The sequence below is a fragment of the Tympanuchus pallidicinctus genome, unplaced genomic scaffold, assembly GCF_026119805.1.
Source record: "Tympanuchus pallidicinctus isolate F22 unplaced genomic scaffold, pur_lepc_1.0 scaffold17, whole genome shotgun sequence".
NCBI classification, from domain to species: Eukaryota; Metazoa; Chordata; class Aves; order Galliformes; family Phasianidae; genus Tympanuchus; species Tympanuchus pallidicinctus.
This window is the reverse complement of record NW_026294690.1, coordinates 669,941-692,412: the sequence shown is the minus strand read 5'-3', so window position 1 is coordinate 692,412 and position 22,472 is coordinate 669,941. Positions and strand designations below refer to the sequence as shown.

Sequence of the window (22,472 nt, the reverse complement as noted above, 5' to 3'; positions counted from 1 at the left end):
TCATTTAAAGAGTTCTCATGAAGAAATGAAGCAAAGAGGATTCAGAGGTGCCAGGTTCTGACTGCTGGGATGGAGACTTGCACACACGCAGTGCAGTCATCCTTCATTTCTTAGTGCACTGCCTAAGGGGTGAGGGAAAGATACATGCCATAGGGATAACCAGGAAACAAAACACTGACTGCAGCCACCAACAAGAAAGCTCCCAAAGTGCTCTTGCTCACGTGAGGTGCTCCACCAAGAGATGCTGCTGCTGCCACAGCAGCACAAAGGGATGCAGCAGAACAAGTGTAAGCTGATGACGCTGAGCTGGCTGGCTTGTATTACCCACAGGACACTGGAGGACTGCCCTCAGCATGCACCCTTCCCTTAGATTTCAGCTGCTCTGAATCACATGAAGCATGCAGTGATGAATCAGATCACTGAGATACAAGCCATACTAAGGAGCCTGAGAGAACCACTGACTAGTAAGACCTGGGCCGAATTCCTGTATTTAGCAAGCAAAGAGCATTAGTCTCTGCCACAAAGGTCTTCTACCACAAGACAGCACTCCTCAGAGCTCTCTAGTGTCACTGCTGCTAGATGTCTGTCTAGTTAAATCCCTGCCTTAAACAACCCCTCTCCACATCATTCCCTACCTGAGAGATTCCTGGCTCCTAAGAGCGTGTGGTAATCATTGTTATTATAAAGCACTTAGCGATGCTCTCTCATTGCATCTCTCACCAGCCAAACACCCAGAACCCTGTTATTTCACATCCAGTCGCCTTCATTTGTAGAAGCTGTTCATTGTACAGCTCCCTTTCTACAGCGAAAGAAAAAAAAAAAAAATGGAGGTGGAAAGCATTTAAAAAAAAAATAATAATTTACTGCATTTTATGCCATTACCGCAGCGCTTTGTGACACACATCTAAAAGCTGTCTGCAGGACACTCGCACTTGTAAGGTAGCACCCAGTCCCAGAAGGGACACTGGAAGCACAAAGCCCTGCTCAGCTTTGTGCCAGTGCTGCTGCAAAGCACAGCAGGAGTGGGGATGGACTCCCAGCTTTCTCCTCCTTGCCACCCGGGTGGGACAAACGCTCCTTCCTCCGTGGGGAAAAATAAGTACATACGGCCTTCCCTTTGTAAGGAAACAAGCCTATTGAAACCGTGATCACAGAACCACACTGGAAATATGCCAAAGGAACCAACGAGGCTTGCTGTGCGACACTCAGGACCTGGGTCCATCACACTCACTGCCCCATCCCAGCAGCACGCTGGGGAGCTCTGCAGAAGGATGATGGCTGTTCAGTTGCAATACTGCAGTTGAAGCTCTGCTAGTGCAAAAGTTCAGACACCACTGTGAGGGAACTGACCAACATTAAACTGTCAGACCCTCCTAAATTTCTCCCTCTTCTATGGGAGAAAGCTGAGCAACAGATGTAAAGCAGCAGTCCCAAATGCAGACACACTTTCAGCAGCAGTCAGACATGAAACTCAATCTCCTGATGTGAAGTTGGCTGTCTGCACTTTGAAGCCCGCACTGAAGCACTGAAGCTGGAAGCTCTCGCAGCCATCGACACTCCAGAGCACATCTTCACACACATTATGCAGAACCTGAGATGATGAGGATATTCGCTCTTCTGCTCTTATAAGTGAGTGCTGGCATTAAGAGCTACGCCAGCCGATGTCCCCACACCCCACCAGCAGGCCACCTCAGACTCTTCTCTGTAAGAGACAAAACCCTGGCGTTAACAAGCTCCTCTCAATGGGGCTCATGACATCAGCAGCCCCTTTCTATTTAGAATAATGACTTCTGCCACACGCCAAGAGATTTGAAATTACCTGTGAAATATATTTCCCTAGGCGCAGGCTCAAGAAGCATGTAAATTACCCAGCTTAATGGCCTCGAGCATCTCTCTGAGGCACACACACAGAGCGGGAAGTGCTCAGCTGACACCTCAGGGACCACGAGAGGGGACAAACGTCTGAGGGGTGTCAGGAGCCTCTGTCCTGCAGCTCTCGCCACAACCCATCCCACCAGCGAGCGCCCGCCACTGGGAGACAACGAGCACAACAGATCCAATCCTAAATGAGTGCCTCATCAGCACAAAAAGGCAATTTTCAAGAGAGCATTTCTCGGGAAGGCTGCCTGACTGCAATTTAAGTGGCACAAGCAGCCAATGCGGGGCTCACAGAAAGGGCACCCATCTCATTTGCAAAAGCCCCGTGCCTGCACTGAGCACTGCAGCAGACCTCCAGCTAACTGAGAGCAGTGCTGCCCAAGTTCTGGTCCCCAAACAGCCAGAGGACATCATCCTTCGGAAGCACTTCTCATCCCCAAGGACAGCTCCTCTCTCCCAACACCAGAGGAAGAGAAAGGTCCCCTCTCTACAATACCAGTCCTCCTGGCCACGTCTCTGTTCTTGTACTTGTTACTATACTGCAGAAGAAACATTTATCCCGAAATGAAGAGCATGGATTCATTCAGAGGAGCAGAAGAGAAGATATTACGTGATCTGGGTTCCATTTCCTGCTCTGCTGCTGACATATTGGAGTTTTTGAAGCCTCAGTTTCATCTGTAAAATGAGCAATAAGGAAATGCAAGAGCTGTTTCAAACTGCATGTAGAAAGCCATAAGGAGGAGTGGAAGACAGAACAGAGCAAGATGTGGGGGGAAGGGATGGAAGGCAGCCCCAAGGGCATCAGGACAGAACTGCCACCCCAGAGAACAGGCCTGAGGCACACAGGCTTTGCTCGTGCCAACAGCGACAGGCTGGTCACATCTCAATGTGTAGGGGATAGAAAGTAGGCCAGGGGATCAACTGGGGATAAGAGAACACCTGGAAGACAGGCCTGGCAATAGAAAAGTGGGACAAATTTGCCTAGTGTAAAACTCCAGAAAGCCAAGGTGTAAGAGACGGTCTTTGGAGGAGCCTCAATAAAGTCAGGATCTGCCCTTGTTCTCAGCCAGGAACACCTTGCTAACCCACATACCGGCAGAAGCTGTGGTATCACAGTAAGATTAGCACAAGGGCAATTTTAAGAAATAACAGTTTCCAAGCAAATTCTGCCACTCAGAAGCAGACCAAAGGCTGAAGCAAGGTGGACTCCTCGAAGCTACCTGCACTCCAGGCTACCTGCACACCTGCTGTGGTTTAACCTGGCAGCAGCTCAGAGCCACACAGCTGCTCCCCTGCTCTCCCCATGTGGGATGCAGGAGAGAATCTGTACAGCCAAAAAGCAAGAACTCACAGGTTCAAATAAGGACAGTTTGTGAGGAAAGCAGAAGCTGCACACACAAAGCAAGGAATTCATTCTCCACTTCCCACCAGCAGGCAGACATGCAACTACTTCCAGGAAAGCAGGGCCCATCAAATATGACAGTTTCTTGAGAAGACAAATGCCATCACAGCAAGCATCCCTCCCTCCTCTTTAACCAGATTCTCTTGCTGAACACGACATCGTGTTGCATGGAACACTCCTTTGGTCACTCTGGTCAGCTGTCCTGACAGTGCCCCCTCCCAGCTCCTCACACATTCCCAGATGTGTCACTGAATTCCTCCATGCAGAAAAAAATGGCACCTGTGGACATTCATCAGCACTTGCTGAGCACTGGAGGAGACCAAGCAATGGACGTGAGCACAGTGAGGGGTGCATGGTGCAGTTCAGCAGTGGTGACACGGACACTGGGTTATCTCCACTGGTGCAGGTTTTTACGAGCACAGCATGGGGGCTGTTGACCACTGCTGGCAAAAATGCACAGCTAATGGTAGTAACTACACTGAAAAAAAATAGTGTTTTATAGCTGAGAATTTGCTCTGCCAAGAGTGTTTTTATGTTCTTTGTATCTGTTGTGGTTTCCAAGGAAATAAAAAGGAGGCATTACTTCTGGAGCAACCTACACACTACTAGAGCCAAGCCAACTGAGGAAGCAAGGCTAAACTCCACGTGGAAGATGAGAAAAATACTATATACTACATTCCCTGCTTTGTTCATCAGATGTGGAACTTTGTGCACTGCAAGCTGGCTGTGGGGCCACGCTGCAATCACAGCAAATTTGGGAGGGGGAGGGACAACACAGATACCATCTCCTGAACTGCCCCTTCCTGCAGCAGCCTGAGGTTCTTCAGAAGAACTTTCTCATTTAAGACTCTTTCTGGGATCTGAGAAAGGGTACAAACAAACACAGGGGTACAGTTGTGCTCCAAATGGAAGCTGAGCAATACAAACTCCGCCATCGCAAAACTGCAACAGCACACTTAGGCAAGAGGCAAACTTCTCTCCATCACAGCACCGTGACTGCAGAGAACACAGCAGGGTCTGACCACTGCCTCCTGATGAGAGGAAGGCCACGCACCACACAGTCACCAAGTAAGTGACATTTATTAAGTGGCTCTTACAGAACAGAAAAGGCCGCTTTCAGCACGCGTAACCACATTCACGAACCGCTTGAAGCAGCGATGCTTTCAGCACAGGGTTCCACTTGGAAAGAAAGGAAACATAGGGAAGGATTGCAGCAGAGCAGTGCTGTAAGGCCAGGCCACCCCTGGGAAGCAGGGCAGGGTTGAAGGCACGCAGCTCTGCTGCATACATCCCATGGAGCATGCAGGTGCCAGGGCACAGACACAGCGGGTCAGATTTTGGCTTGTTCTTCGCTTCAGAGAAAAAGAAATAAATGTGGCAAAGAGCGAGGGACACAGCAGGGTCCCACCGAGCCTTCGGACAGTGAGCAAAGGGTGGTTCTGATGGCAAGAATGCCAACATAGCACATCTGCTGTCAGGTCAGGTGCTAAATGGGGTCACCTGGAAACCAGGAGTGCAAAATGAGCAGGTAGTGCACGGGCACAACGCATTTCTCTTCTCCATCTCACAATAAAAAATCAGAAGCAACCACAACCACCATTATATTTTTAAATTAAAACTAAAGCTCCCCCAGCACAGGCCCACAGCTCTCAGCACGGTTACATCAGGGACAAATCTGCCCCAGAACCTCAGAAATAAATTCAGCGTTTCTCAGCCTTCAAGCCAAACGTAGCTGTTAGCAGAGCACAGCACACAAGACTGACGACAGCAAATTCTTCAGCATCATAATAAACTCAGTGTCAGGAAGAAAGGCTCAGTGAGGAGCAGCCCCCCAGCACACAGCCAAGGAGGCAGGCGGGGATGCTCCTGCCTATCGGCAGAGAGAGCCCACTTGGGGCTGATGCTCGCTTGGCCTGCACCCTCCAACGTGCTGTCATTCTGTGGGAGGCAAAATAATGTCATCTGTTTGGTCACTGATCAACTCTTATTAAGATTTCACAGCAAACAAAAATAGAATAAGTAAAAACCAAGAGCTAGGTGAAGAGAAAATATTGACTTTTTTTTTCCCCCCTCTGGTGTAACCTACCCTCCTGCTAACCCAGAGGGGGAAAGCAGAGTGCCCACAAAGCTGTGACGCATGCCTGGCTGGAGGCTCGCTGCCCTGGAACTCTTTGCAGCTTGCAGGTCTTGAATAATTAAGTGCTGTTTCTTCCAACCTTCCCCCCCTTCTATGCATGACACAGTGCTGCAGAGGGTTTACTTTTACACAGGCAATGGGTTTCCCCCTGCCCTGCAATGCTCCTGGCAGCACACGAGCCCACTCAGGACATCACCCTTTGCCCTGCTGATCCCCAGATGTGACACCACACTGAAAGCCTGCCACAGACCCCTGATTTATAAGACTACCCCAGACATAAGCAAAGGCTACTTTGGCTCCTCCTGGGTCTGCTGAGTTTGTTATGGAGATGTTCAACCACTCACAGCCCAGAATCTGACTCAGTGCTCAACGCCTGTAAAGCTGAGCATTAGGCGCTTCGTTTGGCTTAAGTCTGTCCCTTTTAGTGCCCATGTTACAGCTGCCAGAGATCTGAGTGCCAAGCACTGTCTGCTAGCAGAGCAAACAGGGCTCTGCATTCCCAGCTCTCCCTGTATTGTACTGCAGAGGAAACGTTTAGCAGTCACAACAAAGATATTATTACTTTAAAAGTTAATAGGTAGGAGAACTCAAGTACAATATTTCTGATTTAGCTAAAACAAAACCTGTGAGAGCTTTATACATCTTTTAGACTGCCATCCAAAGAGACCTAGGCAGGCTGAGCAGTGGGCCCTCATGAGGTTCAACAAAGGCAAGTGCAAAGTCTGCACCTGGGTCATGGCAACTCCTGCTGCCAATACAAGCAGGGGGACTAAAGGATGGAGCATGGCCCTGGTGAAAAGCACTTGGGGGTGCTGGTGGGTGGCAGCTGGACAGGAGCCAGCAGTGCACACTCACAGCCCAGAGAGCCCATCGTACCCCAGGCAGCATCCAAAGAGGGCAGGAAGCTGATCCTGCCTCTCTACTCTGCACTGTGACACCTCATCTGGAGTTCTGTGTCCAGATGGGGAGTCCTCAGCACAGGAGAGATACGGACCTATTGAATTCCATCCAGAGGAGGGCCATGAAAATGACCCAAGGAATGGAGCACCTCCCTGTGAGGACAGGCTGAGAGCTGGGGCTGTGCAGGGAGAGAAGAGAAGGCTGTGGGGAGAGCTGAGAGCAGCCTGTTGGTACCCAAAGGGGCTGTAAGAAAGAGGGGGACAGACTCTTCAGCTGGGTCTGTTGTGACAGGAAAAGGGGAAATGGTTTCAAGCTAAATGAGGAGAGATATAGACTGGATATAAGGAAGAAGTGTTGTACAGCCATAAGGGTGTGAGGCAGTGGCACAGCTGCCCAGAGAGGTGGTGGTGCTGCATCCCTGCAGACAGCCAAGGTAAGGCTGGAGGGGCTCTGAGCACTGATGGAGCTGTGGTGTCCCTGCTCAGCACAGGGAGTTGGGATGGATGGCCCTTAAGGGTCCCTTCTGACTCGTGTAAATCTATGATGGCATGACAAAGTAGCTTACACAAGCTCTGGATAGTATTTACAACTATGCACCTCATTTTGGTTTCTTATTTGGAGGATGGATGAACTCTGACACAAGATTTTTCTGGACAGCAGAAAGCTCAGCACCCATTGGAGAGGAGCTTGTCAACTTGCTGCAAGAGAACAGCCATGGGACCCAGGCCTGTTAGGAGCTGAAAGGTATTTATAAAAATCATGTCCTCCTCTGTCACTTCAGAGGCCACTCGATGCTCTTTCCCAACTTGCTCCACCCATTTAACAGTTCAGGGTGTGACTTTGCCCTGGGAAGGCCAAGAGCCTCAGCAATTTTGAGACTGTCACCTTCTCTGTCCTTGTGTCTGTCCTTGTTTTTGGCCTCCCATCCTTCCTCAAAGCATCCCTTGATTTCTAACACTGCACAGGATTTGCTCCAGTGCACAGCATGATCTAATTTGCACTTCATTGCTCTGCACACCTCATCATTTGCACACCCAAACAGCAGCCTCTGCCCCTCCACCCGTTTCCTATTTCTTCCTTCTCCTCCACCTCCCGCTGCACCTTCTCAGCAGAACTCCACTCCAGGAAGCTGCAGCGAGGAGGCTCACATTACCAGGACTTCATAGCTTTTACAAAATTTACTAGCTTGCTGTGAAGCCTCATAAATAATTCAAGATAGACAACCTTTGTCAGGTAAATGAACGTGTCTTTTGTAATCCATCACTCTTCTATCAGCGATAGCATACACACTGTAGACACTGTTGATACAGCCTCAAATATTCCCTACGTGTCAGTGTGGGACAGGGCAGCACCCAGGGAACCCAAAGTCTGCTACTGGATCCAGTAGATCCATTACAGATACCTGCTGGGGCAAGAGTTGCTCATGCTGTCCTTGGGGAAGGCAGCTCCACTGCCACTCTTATGGAGCAGTGACACAGACCTGGGGCAGGAGGCTCGTAGGAGCAAAGACTGACACAAGCTAGGGCTAAAAAGCACACTGCATCCCATCTTTCTCAGAACACACTGTTGGTGCTACTGAACAGAGCAAGCACTTGGCTCACACAGCATGGAAACCCAACTTCAGCTTTGGCAGCTGCACCTGCAGCTTTACCAGCATCAGAGCTATTCCTCCAAATGGTGCATGCCCCCATTGACCCCCACCTGACAGCTACCTGCAATTAGCTCTTCCAGAGCACCCAGCCCCAAGCAGCAGCACTGGAATGAGGCCTGGCCCTCTGGAAGGGGCACTGCAACGCAGTCACTCTGCACCAGCACCAGTGGCCCAACTGTAGGCAAGAACAACAGAACAACACACAAATGGTGGATGGACATGGAGCCACAGATTGTGCAGCCTGTCCAGCCAGGTCACAACAGCCCTCTCCCTGCAAGCCTTCCACCTGCCTTGAGCTGATCTGCCAGAGCAGCCCAATCCCTTGCATCCATCAGTGCATGATGCTCTTCTTCATGGCTGATGAATTAATTCTTCGCTCTGGATAATTTTATTTTTTCCTGGAATTTATGACCTACAGATAATGGCTAAGACTGAAAGATTTGTAGGACCACTGTCAAAGCTGCACTGAGAATCCAGCATGCGTTTTCTGCAACCTCAATTCATGCAGACTGAAGAAAGCCAGGCCAACATCTCATGGATCCAGTGCAACAACATGCTGTACAACCCCTCTCCCTCTGCAACGCAGCAACAGCAGACCTGGAGATGAAGGCCAGATCACAGGAATGACATCCAAGTCCTACCAACACCATCAGAGAGGAAAAAGGATTCTGCACACATTCTGCTTTCAAGTGGCTCCTGAGGAAGTAAATATGGAAGCATTCAGAAAGTGCCCTTTCTTCCTGAATATTTCACTCAAGTATTCTGCTTGGTAATGACTTTCCCTTTTATTTCATCCCACTTGAATGTCTCATTGCTGGAAAAGAAACAATGTGTAAATCCTACAGTTTGTGCACATGTACAATGTTACTGTGCACAGATGTCCCAGCACTTAAACCCTCCAGAGCTTTTCCAATGGCTTTTGAAGCCAAACACCAGGTCTGCTCAAGGATAAATTCAGGTTTCCATTCAGGGCCTCCAGAATCACGGTGGGTTTGTACTGCATGCCTATCAAGCACCAAGCACTGGCTGTACAGATGAAGCAGGTCCCCTACACCTGCCTGAGAGTTATTGCTACAAGGGATTGAGGATAAAAGTGGAAAGAAAAGAATGAGGAAGATACGGGAGAACCTTGAGAACCACAGAAATAAGTTGCTAGGCCTTGGTAGCTGTTTATCCCAAAATATGCTTAATAACTGAGCCAGGCTGGTGACAGCATGTGCAAGCCTGACACGCTGTGCTTTATCTGCCCACTCCTCCTCAAGGAAGCTGTCCCGGTTTCCTTCCCTACTTCCAGACACAGGTTCATAAACAGCTGTTCCCAGTGTGAGAGCTGAGTAGGAAGCATCCAGAACTCCAAGGGAGAAAACACCAATAATATCAAAGAAATACTGCAAATGACTGCTGTCCAGGCTTCCCCACACACCCAAAGAGCAGTGCCAGTGCCGCAGAGCAGGGCCACTGTCTGCAGCAGCACGAGCTCTCCTCGCCCTCCCAGAGGGAGCAATGCAACGTCAAGCACTGGGGCACGACTGCCCTCCCAGCGGGCTGGCTGCTCAGCCATGTGCAACAGAAGACAAGCAGGACCGTCGTCATGCTTCCTCCCTGCTCTTTTCCCAACAAGGTCCTTTCCCAGGCATCAAAACCACAATTGGAAGAGATTTTCTGACTGCACAGCAGGCAAGCGGCAGAACAAGAGAAGGGAATCCCGCTACACAGCATCCTGCAAACCCTCAAATGTCCAATCCTAATAGAGTTATTTATTTCAAGCCCTGCTAGCCCAGATGTGCCAACACTACCAGCATCGTTAACCTCATTTAGGATGAAACGACATGAGCACAAATCAAAGCCTGCTGAAAGGAAGCAATTAATTAGGTGGAGGCAACCTCAAGCCCACCCTCCAGTGGTGATGGGCACCCATCAGCCCCATGGCTCTCAGCAGGAGCTTCGTGCATGTGGCACAACAAACACCTCAAGGCCTGGTGCAGATTGTGACACCGTGCTGGAGGGGCAGGACCGGCTCAGGTCCCCGGGCCTCTCCCTGCAGGCATCTCTGCCCGTGCCTCGCCAGCAGGCACGCAGCTCCCTGCACACCTGCTTCCTCGCAGGAAGCAAACGGCTCGCCACCTCAGCAGATGGCAATTTCCCTTCAAGCCCAAACGACACAGCCCTGCTGCAAAGCAAGGAGGGGGCTGCTCCCTCCTCAGACAGCCACGTCCCCCAGCGCTCCTAACGGGAGGAGATGGCACTGCAGGCGCAGGGCTGACCCGGTGACCAGGCTTCGGCCACCCACTGCCACATCTCCCAGCAATTCACACAGCTCCGTGCTGCCACAGCAATCCCTCCCTGCAGTATTGAACAGAAGAATTAGCAGCAGCCAACAGCTTCCTTTCCGACAGCTGCTAATCCCGCTGGCTGCACAGACACACACTTGTACACGAGTGCCCTGAGAGGAGTCCAGTCAGCCAGCAGGCATCACCTAACATACCCACCCCGATGGGTTCGTTCCAATCTGGGATTTTGCTCTTTAAATCTCAATGAGCAATTCCCCTTTGCACAACTGGCTGAGCCGAGCCTTCCGTAGCTCTGCGTAAGATGATTAAAGCCATGCGACCCAGGAGGAGAAAGATAATGTGCAGCACCAGAGATTTATCAGGGACAGAACCAAGCATCAACACGCAGAAACCACTGATGACAATTAATAAAATTGTGGTAAAGGAAAAAGAAAAATTAATCTCCATTTTTTTCTTCTCCCCTTCGCTCCCAGCAAAATGCCCTCATCGCTCCTCCTGCTCCAGGCAGCACAGGACAGCCCTGTGCTGCTGAACACTGCGAGCTCGACAGCCCAACGCGACTTCGGCAATTTGCAGAGAAACCCCCACAGACAAGGTTTCTCATCAAGGCTCTGTATCATTTGCTCTTGTTGCAAGGGTGCGTTGTCCAAAGGAGGAGAAAAGCTAGTGTCTGGGAGAGCTCAGCAGGCTGCTCCAGCAGCACGGCCCAGCTGCTGACCGACACACCTTTCAGAAACGATTCCCATTATATCCAACACCTTCAGAAAGCAGAAGGGCGCAGACAGGGAGCCACTCAGAGGGAACAGTCGACGGAGGCATTATCTGAGCGTTGGTGCCAGCTGCCATCGCACCTCTCATTCCCATCAAATACATCTCTCCTTAGAGACAAGCTCAGAGGCCCTGGGGCACAGTGCAACATTCCAGCCCGCACGCGACAGGCATTGCCTACTGCCCAGCAACTGCATCATCATCAGATCTCCATCCATGACTCTTATTTTCTCCAAGCTCACCAAGCGGGTCACAAGGAGAACGACACGAGTATGGAGGCAGCAGGTCAGGCTGAGGTCTCGCATCCTTTCCATGCCTCCTCTTGCACACCAATGCTGCTCCCCACCGAGGCACGCACTCAGCCTGCGGCCTTTTCAGGACCATGCCTTCAGCTATGAATGGCACATCGCTGCCAGCAGTGTGCTGCTTCACATGTACTGCCTCTGTTAGTGCAGGTCAGGCCTGTTTGGTAATGCCACTGCAAGCAGGAGAGCACAGAGCTTACAGCATGTGGCCCATAAACCCCAACAAGTGAACTGGAATAAAGCTGCTTTGGTCAAAAAGCTGGCGCAGTTTATTGGGACATCATAGGTAGTGACCGGGTTGGGTGAGGCTGGTGCATTATCCACAAATTACACATCTCCTAAGGATGTCTGCCCCAGCACAAGAACCTTCTCTATGAAAAAGAAAAAACTTTCTGCAGTTATAAGGAAAGCACAACTCCGCTTGCCCAGAGAAGATTTACCGCACAAAACAGAAGAAAAAGCAACAGCTGACATACAACCCCTGGACAAGCAGCCGAAATACTGAAAGTGCCCCACAAACTTCAGCAGTGCTTCACACATCCTTAACTCCCGGGTCTCAGATAGGGAGTCTCCCAGCAGAAGGAGCAGCACGCAGAGGCACAGGATGGGGCCGCCAGGCCCCGGTACTCAGCGAGCGTGGCACGTTCCCTTCCTGCTTCTCCCCCTGTAGGTAGACATTTCTCAGGGTTTTATTCAGAAGGATTTCTGCACGTACGTGGTGGCAAGGCACGGGATCCCGCCAGCTCTCAAAGGTCAGAGAGATTTAGAAACGCGGATGCGAGACCCAAAAGAATTCAGGAGGGACGTGTCTGAACGGGAGCTGTTCCTGATGAAAGAAGGAGCGCAAACAGCTGTGCCTCCATCGAAGCAGATATTAGCAGGGTAAGCTGCAGTTCTCCCGAATAAACAACACCGTTCCTCCTGCCGATAAGCCTTCTTTTCAGAAGGCCTGAATGCACGCCTGGAAAAACGCACTCAGAGATCAAAGACGCTCATCTGAAAGGCTTTCAAAAATACTTTGTATGACATATGTATATACATTCCTATTCTTAAGCAAATCAGAAATGGCAGAGGATTGTGGCACGGAGCAGTGCCTATGCACCGGGGCAGCGCAAAGTTAAGGGCAGTGCTGCTATTATTAACTCCGTGTCATTGAAATCTTCCCCCACCTCCAGAATCACCGCCTGTAAGGACACGGTGGCAGCCTCTACTTTGAATCGTAGGGATGTATTCACCCTCCCCCCTCCACACACACAATTTTTGTGTCAACAAGCAGCATTTCATAACGGAGACGACGGGCTCTTAAAATACATCTCGGCTAAGATACCGCCTGCCCGTGCGCAGGGCTCCGACGGTACCGAGCCCAGCGCTGCCCGGCACGGCCCCCAGCGGCTCCCTGCCCCCAGCCCACCTCCCTACTCACAGCCCCCGGCCCCGCCGCCAGGTGAGGGGGCAGACGCGAGGCCGTCCATCCGCGACCGGCCGGCAGACTAGAGGAAGGGGCGGAAGGGAAGGGGGGGGGAACGCACGGCTCTGCGCGCTCGGGACTACGATGCGAAAGCCGTCGCCCCCGGCGGGGGATGCGGCGGCCGCCCGGGGAAGTTTGCGCTCCGCGGCAACTTCGGGACCGCCGTTCGCCCCCGCCCGCAGCGGCGCCCCCCGCCCGCCCGAGGAGCGGCTCCGCCCGCGGCCCCCGCGCAGGCCCCGCAGCACCGGGCGGGGGTCCCGGGCCGGCGGCGGCACTTACGTGTGCTGCTGGGGGAAGCTGTAGCCGTGCGCGGCGGGGGCGGCGAGGAGCAGCAGCAGGGCCAGGTGGCCGCAGAGCGCCGGGGCGACGGGCGCAGCGCTGCCGGTCGGAGCCGCCATCGCCATGTTTCCATTAAAAGCGCGGCGGGGAAGGGGCAGAGGCGGCCCCGCGGGGCGGCTCCCCCCGCCGCCACCACCCGTGCGACGAACGCGGCGGTTCTGGGCAGGGGCGGGGGGGAAGGGAGGGGGGAGAAGGAAAAAAGGCACCGACCGGCGGCCGCTCGCCCCGCTGCCTCCCGGCGGCGGCCAGCACTGAGCGCCCGCGCCCCGCTACTTTCCCTCAAATAGGCGGGCGGCGGGCGGCCCAGCCCGGCCCCGCTCCGCCCCGCCGCCGCCTCTCCGCCCCGCTCCGGCCCCCCTCCCCGCCGCCCCGCCGCGCATGCGCCGCTCCCCGCGGGTCCCCTCCGCTCGGGGGTCGGCCGGGCGCGCGGGGTCCCGGCTCGGCGCCTCCGGGGGGTTCGGCTCGGCGCTCCCCGGGGGCTGTCGGTGTGTGGTTACGGTTAGCAGGCCGCTGCCGACGAGCGAGAGACGTCGGGGTGGCCCGAAGGCACGCCGGCTGTTGGGAGGCTGTTTTGGGGTGGGCGCGGTGTAACGTCAGCCCGAGGCTCGCCGCTCGGCTCCGTGCGGCCGGGCACGAGGTTAGGGACGCCGCGGTCCCGCCCCGGGCCGGCTGACTCGAGGCCAGCACCGCTGTGCCCTGTAGCTTCCGAAAAGGTACGTTGGCCCGTTGGCTCTTGAGCAGGAGCCGACCCGAAGGCTCCGTGGCCCCGCGCCAGCAGCAGCACTTCCAGCTGCAGCAGCTGCGAGCCACCCCTCTTGGCCAGGGATGGCGGATCTCCGCGAGGAGCTCCATCTCCTGAAGCGCTGCTGCGGGCTTTGGCTCTGCTGGTGGAATTGCCTCCGTCCCTCGTTTGTGGTGGGACAAAAACACATTTTGGACCGATGGCATCCTGGGAGCACTGAGTGCTGCTGAAGCTCATGTGGTCCCATCCAGCCGCACTATGGATTTCATGCAGAGAGAAGCACCAATATAAAAATGGGACAGGGAGGATCTGGTGTGCTGACTGCAGCCTGAGCTGGTTCACAGAGCCAATTCCTTTTTAATGAGGTAGAGAAACTGTCGTTTTCCCAAGTCACATTGGAAGTTGTCGGTAAAACCCATGCTTGAATCCAGAAAATTGAAGTCTCAGAACCACCAGACACTGACCTGATGTGCTCAGTGCAGAGACGGATACGTGCAGTAACTTAACGCTTCAATAAAATATTAGCAAATATTTTATATATTAGCAAATACATTTGTATGTATTTCCTCCCCAGCTCCAGCACCATGTGCAGGCAGTGGCAGTTTTCTGCACCCTCTCCAGGACACGGTCTGGTTTCTCGTCCTGCTTTTCTCCTGCACCAACCACGTGGAGTTTAAAGCAGGCTCACGTGGGTCGTTACAACTGCAACCTCAGTTACTGTCATATGAAGTGCCCGATTTACAGCCCGCAAATCTGTTTCAGCTGTGGCAAGCAGATCATCTCTAGTGCATACATGGGAAACAGAGCAACGCGATGAGAAACAGTTTGTCCATTGCTGACAGGGCTGGCAGCAGTGAGTAAACGCACTTCAAAGTCTGGAATCGGGCTTTCCAAACTCTTGGAAGATAAATCCTGCTGTCCTCCATGCCAGTGTTTTCTTTGTGTGAGTTGGAATCTGCCCCAGAGTTAAAGGTATCTCAAGGTGTGGGCCCACAGGTTGTGGGTTTCAGCTTCCTTTTCCAACAGCAAACATGCCCAAAGTCTTTATGACATGGGATTTTTTGCACAGTGCAATCTGCTCCTTTGTCCTGCTGGAAAAGCTCAGGGACACAATTGCATATTGCAGTGGCTATCAGCTGCCTTTCCAAGTGCCTGCTGCTCGGCACTTGGCTGCTCTATGGCTGCAAATGCATTGCATGCGTGCACAGCACTGGCTCTGGATGCTGCAGCCTGTTGTGCTGTAGTGTGCGTGTGCACAGCAGCTCTCTCACCGCTGCAGTAATCCGACACACTCACAGCTGCGTGGGTGATTTGTTCTTTGGGACGTGGCTCTCCGAAATCCTTACAATTGTTTTGTTTTAATCCACGTATCGGTATCCTTCAGAGCAAGGTTTGACCTTGGAGTCTTGCAGTAGCAATAGAGCTCTAGATGTCGAGTATTTACTTCCAAATGTTGCTGCTTGGGTTTGTTAACACAAAGTGTTGCCTGAAATGTCTCCTTTTATTATTTTTTTTTAAAACAAAAATAGTCCCACACTGCTGAGATGGATGTTTGGTTTTATTTTTGTTGCAGTTGTTATTTCAAGTGCTTTTTACCACATTGTACTTGTTGCTGTGATCTCTGCAGTCCATATGAGGCCAGGCTGGTTCATAGCAAGCTGCTTGGAAATAGTTCTGAATGTGAGGGGCAAATTGGAGGAGGCAGCTAGGACTCGTGGCAGGATAAGGTGTTGATCTGCCCCTTCCTGTGCACCCAAGAGAAGAACACCTGAGACCTCCATAAAACCCAGCACATTATAAAGTCCTTATGCCAACAGCCTTCAAAATCAAGGCTGCGCTGAAATGGAGGGAGCAAATCATGGAGTTCTCTTTCCTGCAGGTAAGACAGAAGTACTGCTTTACCCTTCACACAGTTTGCAGCTCACATTGCAGGGCTGTGGGCTCTGAAGCACTGTCCAACCTGCAGCATCCTCCAAAGCACTACTGCAACACACCCACCAGTGCCAGTGCTGCCACTCACCCCTGGAGCAGCTCTTAATATGTCAGTGCAGGCTCTCAGAGCAAGTGTGAATCAGCCTGAGGTTGCAATGAAAGCACTGTAATCCATACAAGATCCTCAGAAATTCAGTGTGATACCTGGATACTGGCAGAGCTGTGGAAAGGCAGGCAGCACCACTGCCATTCTCCCACGTCTTTCAGTGGAGAAACCACGTAGGAGGAGGCTGTCTAAGTTGTTCTTACGGCTGATTTATTTGCAAATGCAGGTGAACGCTTGAGAAGGTGTGAGTTTAACTCTACCCTGACTGATGTTTTAATGTGAGGCAAAATGTGAGCATTTGGAGTCAGTAACTGCTGCACAGACACATTAGTACAGCTGTTTGTGAGGGTGGATAGTGATAGGACAGGGGAGAATGGTGTTAAACTGAGACAGGAGAGGTTTAGGTTGGATATTAGGAGGAAGTTTTTCACCCAGAGGGTGGCGAGGTACTGGAACAGGTTGCCCAAGGAGGCTGTGGATGCCCCATCCCTGCAGGCATTCGAGGCCAGGCTGGATGTGGCTCTGGGCAGCCTGGGCTGCTGGTTGGTGACCTGCACACAGCAGGGGGTTGGAAATGGATGAGCACTGTGCTCCTTTGCAACCCGGGCCATTCTGTGATTTGATGATTCTCTGGGTAAGCCAGGTGTGGAGAAACCCTGGACCTTCCCTGTCTGTGCTTTCATGCAATATCTTGGTGAGAAGGGAGCATCATGCGTGCACACCTCCCTGTGCAGACCAAAAGACTCTGAGAGGAATGAGACATCAAGCAAGCCGCTCCCTTTCCCTCTCAGTAAATAAGAGTGAAATGATGCTGCTGTATTTCTGATGGCACCTGCAGGAGAGATGCTGGCATACCGAGGATTAGCACCGTTCTGCACAGGATCCTCCCATGAGGGTGGTTCAGCATCCCAGGCTTCAGCTTCAGGTGGTTTGGCACAAGCACCCACCTGGGTGCAGCAAGGGTAATTCGGCAGGCAAACGGATCAGCTGAAACCTGAAGCGTTTTTGTGGAATTAATCTAGATTGTGGATCCAGGTTGTGTAACTGCTAGCACAGCTCTGCCCATGGCTAAACACATGCCTGCAACAGGAGCAAATGTGTACCCACCTTCCTGGCAAATCAGTCGCTGAGTGAGGGGTTGGAAAATGCTGGTTGACATACCATTAAAGGGAGACAAATAAAGGGAATGGGTAATTAAGAGTGAGCAGTAGCTAATAGCAAATATACATCCTGACTTTAGAGGTTTGTCCTTATCACTCAGGGTTCTCAAACCCGAACTACTCAGCTGAGGTATGGTGTTGCTTGGTGCCAGCCCTTCGTGTTTCGTAAAGAGGAGGTTGCTGTGTTGATAAAAAAACAAGCAACTGGCATTGCTTTAATGTCAGACACAGCAACCGTGATCGGCACTTGTTGTAGAGCTCAGTACAGGAGATACTCAACCTCGATCTGTATCCAACATGCAGATGGTGCTTTTTTCGGTTAATTAGACAATGATTAAGGATTGCCATTTGTTAAGTGCTTCTACAGTGCTCAGCTCAGTGACTAACATTGCTCCCTCTGCACTTGACAGTTGTAACATGTGTATTTCGAGGAGCAAACCTTGGAATTCCCATCCTGCTGGAGAGTAGCCAAGAAGCAAAGAGGCTGAGTGATGTGCCCAAGGGCACACCAAAAATCCCTGACAGAGAAGAGGAGCGGGCTTCAGGTTCCTGAAAACTGAGCCCTGAAAAGCGTCCATCCCTCGGGACCTCTCTCTGTGACTGGGGCCTCTAAGTGCTGCTACAAAATAAATAGATTTTTCTTTTTATTAAATCCAGAAGACGGCCTGACGGTGATTTGATTAGGTCGTATAAGTACCTTTATCACGAGAATGTAGCAGTTTTAAAGGGCTCCTTAATCTAGTGGAAAAAGACGATTATGAAAACCAATGGCTGGAGTTTGAAGCCCAAAAATTCAAATTAGAAACAAGGTGCAGAATTGAGACCTTATCACAGAATCATAGAATCACAAGGTTGGAAATGACCTGTAAGATCATCTAGTCCAACCGTCTCCTCATCACCATTGCCACCACAAGCACTAACCCACATCTCGCAGCACCTCATCCAGATGCCTCTTGAACACTGCCAGGGACGGCGACTGCACCACCTCCCTGCGCAGCCATTGCAGTGCCTGACCGCTCTCTGAGAGAAACAGTTCTTCCTTATGTCTAACCACTGCTTTCTAACAGAAAGGATGATTAAATACTGGAAGAACTACCCAGGAATTGTTTGTCTTTTGAATTCCTCACGCCAAGAGTGGATGTCTCTCCGGAAGACCCAATTTTGTCAGGCTCAAGTTCCGAGGCTCAACGGAGGAGTAACGGGACGGAATGGCTGGCCGTGCTACGCAGGAGGTCGGATTAGATCATCTCATCATCCTTTACAATCATAAATTCTATGAATCTATGAATAACAATGAGCACCGTTGTAAGTTACAGTGTGTAAAACAGCAAAGAGCACGCGGAGACATAGCTGGGAGACAGAATAAAGCCTGCTGGAAACAAAAAGCCCTTTGGTCTGGAACTAAGCATGTGACCAGCAATTATTTAATATCCATCCCCATGGCTCAGCGTTCTTGCCCAAAACAATTGCTTAATTAGGTTTCAGCTATAGGGGAAGAAAATAATCACCCGTGAATCAAATAGGGATTACCACACCCAGAACGAGACGGTCAACTTTTCTGCATCGTGTGTAAATGTCCAACTGGTACAGAAACTGCTGCTGGTCTGAAGGAATTATATATAGAAAGTATCCAAACGGGTGTTCTGTAGAAGGTTTTATAGGCCTGAGCCTGGGATTCCTCTATTATGTTTCAGTAGCTATAAAAACTTTTGCACTCGATCATAACATTCTGTAGTTGTGAATGCAACAGATTTTACAGAAAATCTGTTTTAGAAATGTCTTGGGGAGTTTTTCAAATAAAGACATTGGCACCATTTTGTGCTTTCTTAATTCCCTTAATCGTGCTGCAGCCTTCTACATCGCCTTGAAGCCCACCCATCTTGAGGTTGTGAATATGATGCCTGTTGGCTGGGGGGCTGAGTAAAACCCATGGTGAGGGATCTGCTTGGTGTTCTGTTTGCATGTGTGCCTAACATTCATCTCCACGTCGCAGCCTGTGAGCATCTCGCAGTCTTTAACAGATTTCTCTTCCCACCACTTCCGAAACAAGAAGAGTAATTCCCATGTTACCACCGGGAATCCGAGAAACGGGGCACGCAGGGTGATTTCCTGGCATCCAACTAGACATTTGTAGCACAACAAGGGGCTGAATAAAGGTCTTCCAAGGCCATGGATGTGTGCCTCATATTTTAGATTGTCTTCCCCCTTCTGTCTTTCGCTATAATGCAAGTGAGAGAAAGAGAAGTGGCGTAAAAAATCAAGTTACACAAGCAAATTCTTCCTACAAAGTGCTGCATGTTCGATGGGAGCGTGGGGTGAGTAAGAGGGATGTTATGCTTCACAAGCTTCTGAAAATTGCTACAAATGTCTTTGTTAAAAATTTCAGTCATTGATTTCACGTATGAATTTTGGAAGGAAGCTCACGCACACAGACACAGAAGTCCCTCTTTTGGAACAGGAGCTAAACCTATAAAAGCAAGAAAATGTGGAAAGCAGGCCTGCAGCAGTGTGGGTTGATATTCTGTCTTTAAATCATTCTGGCACTTGTTTTTCCCCCTCGAGGTGGAAGTGGTAAGCATCAAGGCAGAACTGCAGTAGCCCTAAATCAGAGCATGCCTCTGTTTCTAGGTTTACAAACCAGAGTCTTTGCATTTCCAAATAGTTGTCTTGGTGGTTCTCTACAGTGTTAAGAAGATCGTTTCTGCACAGCTGTTCCCTGCATAGAAGCCAGCTTCATTTTTTTCTCACCATGCATATTTGAGTACCATCGGCATTCTCTGATTTTACCACTGCTTTCTTTTCTGGACACATCCAGGCAGCCCCTGCAGCCCTGGGATTTGCAGTCTGAATCTACTGCACAACTTCCGAGAGAAATGAGAACCGTACCACCTTCCTGACTTTATGATTGAAGCTAACCTTTGTGAATTCTTTGCTATTCTAAGAGATTTTCACCCTTCCTTTTTCCTAAAATGGCATTCTGTCCTCCTGCATCCTCCCCCCTGTTTCTCATTCTTCCTTCCCCTTTCTTACCTGCCCTATTGCTGAGCTCTTTAATCCGAAGATGAGGTGACTGTGCTGTCTTCCCTCAGATCCCCTGGCTCTTTTCCTGCAGTCTCCCTGGCTCTACCAAGCCAAATTCTCTCTCCCTTTTTTCTCTCTCCTCCCCAGTGTTACATCTTCACTTCTCTCTGTTCCCACATCTGAAATACTCCTTTAAAGCAAGACTCCCTGTCTTCTTGTGTCATTTTGATCTTCTCCATGCAGCCTATCAGCCTATTCCAAAATGACAGAAAAATATCTCTGGCCTGTTTGTCTCAGTGAGCGTAACAGCAAGAGCGGGCAGCTACAACAAGTGTTGGAAAATCAAAGAGAGAAGGATGGGTGCAAAGGGCGTCCCTACTTCCAAGCCAAAAGATGGTGAATCACAGAGCACGTGTGTTGTCATGATGCCGGGCGTCAGCATTCCATGGTGAGCACCAAAAACTGGTCGGATGGCCCCGTAGCAGCTGTTGTCATGTGGACTAAGCAGGGAGCCCACAGCGAGGTGCTTCCCGCTGGGTGTGCGCCATCCCATGATGGCTGCAGCTGCCGGAGATGCACGGTGCACGTCTCCGGGGTGACAGCACGCTTCTCCCAAGGTTAATTCCTCTGTGAGAGGTGGGTGGCTGCAGCGTTTTTCCAGAAGACAGACATCTGCCACAGCTCCCTGAATGCATGGCCAAGGTAGCTCATGATTCATGCGTGCCCGGTGGCTCAATGCGTAACAGGTGCTTGGCAAAACCGACGGCCCAAGGGCAGCAAAAAGCCCTGTGAGAGAAGCATCAGGTCAGGCCCTGCCGGGTCTATGGATAGAAGCAAGGCAAGAAGGGCACGCAAAAAGATAAAGCCAAACACAAGTTACCAACACACAGCAGTTGCATGCATCCCACACGTAGCCTTCCCATTTGGTGCTCTAGGCACTGGGCAGACGATGCCTGGCTCTGGGTGTCACCTTCTCACTGTAAGCAATGCACTCCAGAAGCGATGGGCGCTATAAAAGGACTGCAGTCCAGTCCCAATTCCAGGCCTCCCTCAGCCATGCCTGGCAGTCTGTGCACCAAGAGGCTGAGTGTGCCTGTGTGCTGGGCACGAGCAAAGTCATACAGTGGTATCAGCAATGGTAATAAAGGGCAGTAAAGGCTGTGCAAAATTTCAGACAAATAAACATTCAGGTGAGAACTGGACTAGATGGTCTCCAGAGGTCTCTTCCAACCTCGATGACTCTGTGACTGTGGTTCTGTAATGTATTCGTTACTTGTCTTTAGACAGCTTATTATTTACTGTCTTGATGTCTTCCACCTTGCTGAAATGGCTCCCATTGCTCTGTATAATCCTTGAAGGCCTGGGTTTCACGAGGTTTTCTGTTCAGGTGACAATCTTCTTTGCAGAATCCAGCCCCTCTTCCTGTGACATGTGCCAAACCAGTCTGCAATATCCTGTCCTGCTCAGGGCTCAGGGAAGCAGCATGGAGTTTTCAGCATGACTTGTGTATTTTTGCACTTAAACCATGTAACTGGCTGGCTTCTTGTGCAAGAAATAGGAAAAATAGAAGGATTTGAAATAGAGTAGGGACCTAAATTTTTATTTTGTCCTCAAAACTGCAGAGAAAAAAACTGGAAAAGACTCTCTAGATGGGTGCAGAAAGGGATTAGTCTCTGGCACTGCTCTTTTAGGAAGAAAGAGTGCAGCAATTCTGCCTTGCAAATTTCTCTACGTTGTGCTATAAAAGATAATAGGTCTAATGGTTAAGCTAAGAGTATCAGGAGACCTTATTTCTAGCCCTAATTATATCAGAAATTATCTGCCTTTCCTTAGGCAAATCCCTTGATTATGCAGCACCGCAATTTCCCAGTCAGTAAAATGTTTAGACACCTCTACAGTACTGAGATTCCAGGAAGAGAAACATTCCTTTCGTCATGTGGCATGATGAGCTCACAAAGATTCATGTGTATCGAAGTTCAGACCAAAGTTGATGGCCAAACAAAGTTTGCAATGCTTTATTGCATTCTGAACTGCCTCTTTATTAGTTCAACAACAATACCTATGAGCACTCTATTTTATAAGCCCTTTATAAGCCCTATAAGATACTTTCTGTTGGTATTGGCTTACGGTTTCTCAAGTCTATCTAAGTTTGTAACTATGTTTATTGCAAAATGAAAATCAATAGCAGGGGCCTTAAAAAAAAAAAGAAAAGAAAAGAAAAAACAGATAGCATTATGTGTTGAAATAGAAGGGCAAGGAATCCCACGCATCTGTGCTGCTTTTCAAACAGCCTGACAGTGAAGTCTCATCTTTGGCATAGAAATCAAGCAGCTCCATGGCTGCATTATTTGGGCTGCACACAGGGTGAGCCT

The 22,472-nt window shown here is 50.5% G+C and overlaps 1 protein-coding gene across 5 annotated transcripts in view; it reads right to left on the bottom strand.

The window, feature by feature from the left end:
- CACNA2D2 (calcium voltage-gated channel auxiliary subunit alpha2delta 2) overlaps nucleotides 1-13,368 on the bottom strand; it is a 128,274-nt gene extending 114,906 nt beyond the window's left edge. For 2 of the 5 annotated variants that reach the window (XM_052678533.1, XM_052678537.1), the window contains exon 1: nucleotides 13,080-13,322. In XM_052678533.1, coding sequence (XP_052534493.1) covers nucleotides 13,080-13,204 — 125 coding nt within the window. In that variant the 5' untranslated portion in view covers nucleotides 13,205-13,322. Of the gene's footprint in view, nucleotides 1-13,079; nucleotides 13,323-13,349 lie in introns of those variants that run through there. The other 3 variants (XM_052678535.1, XM_052678534.1, XM_052678536.1) reach the window with 2 other exon arrangements.
- Nucleotides 13,369-22,472: the final 9,104 nt, after the last annotated feature.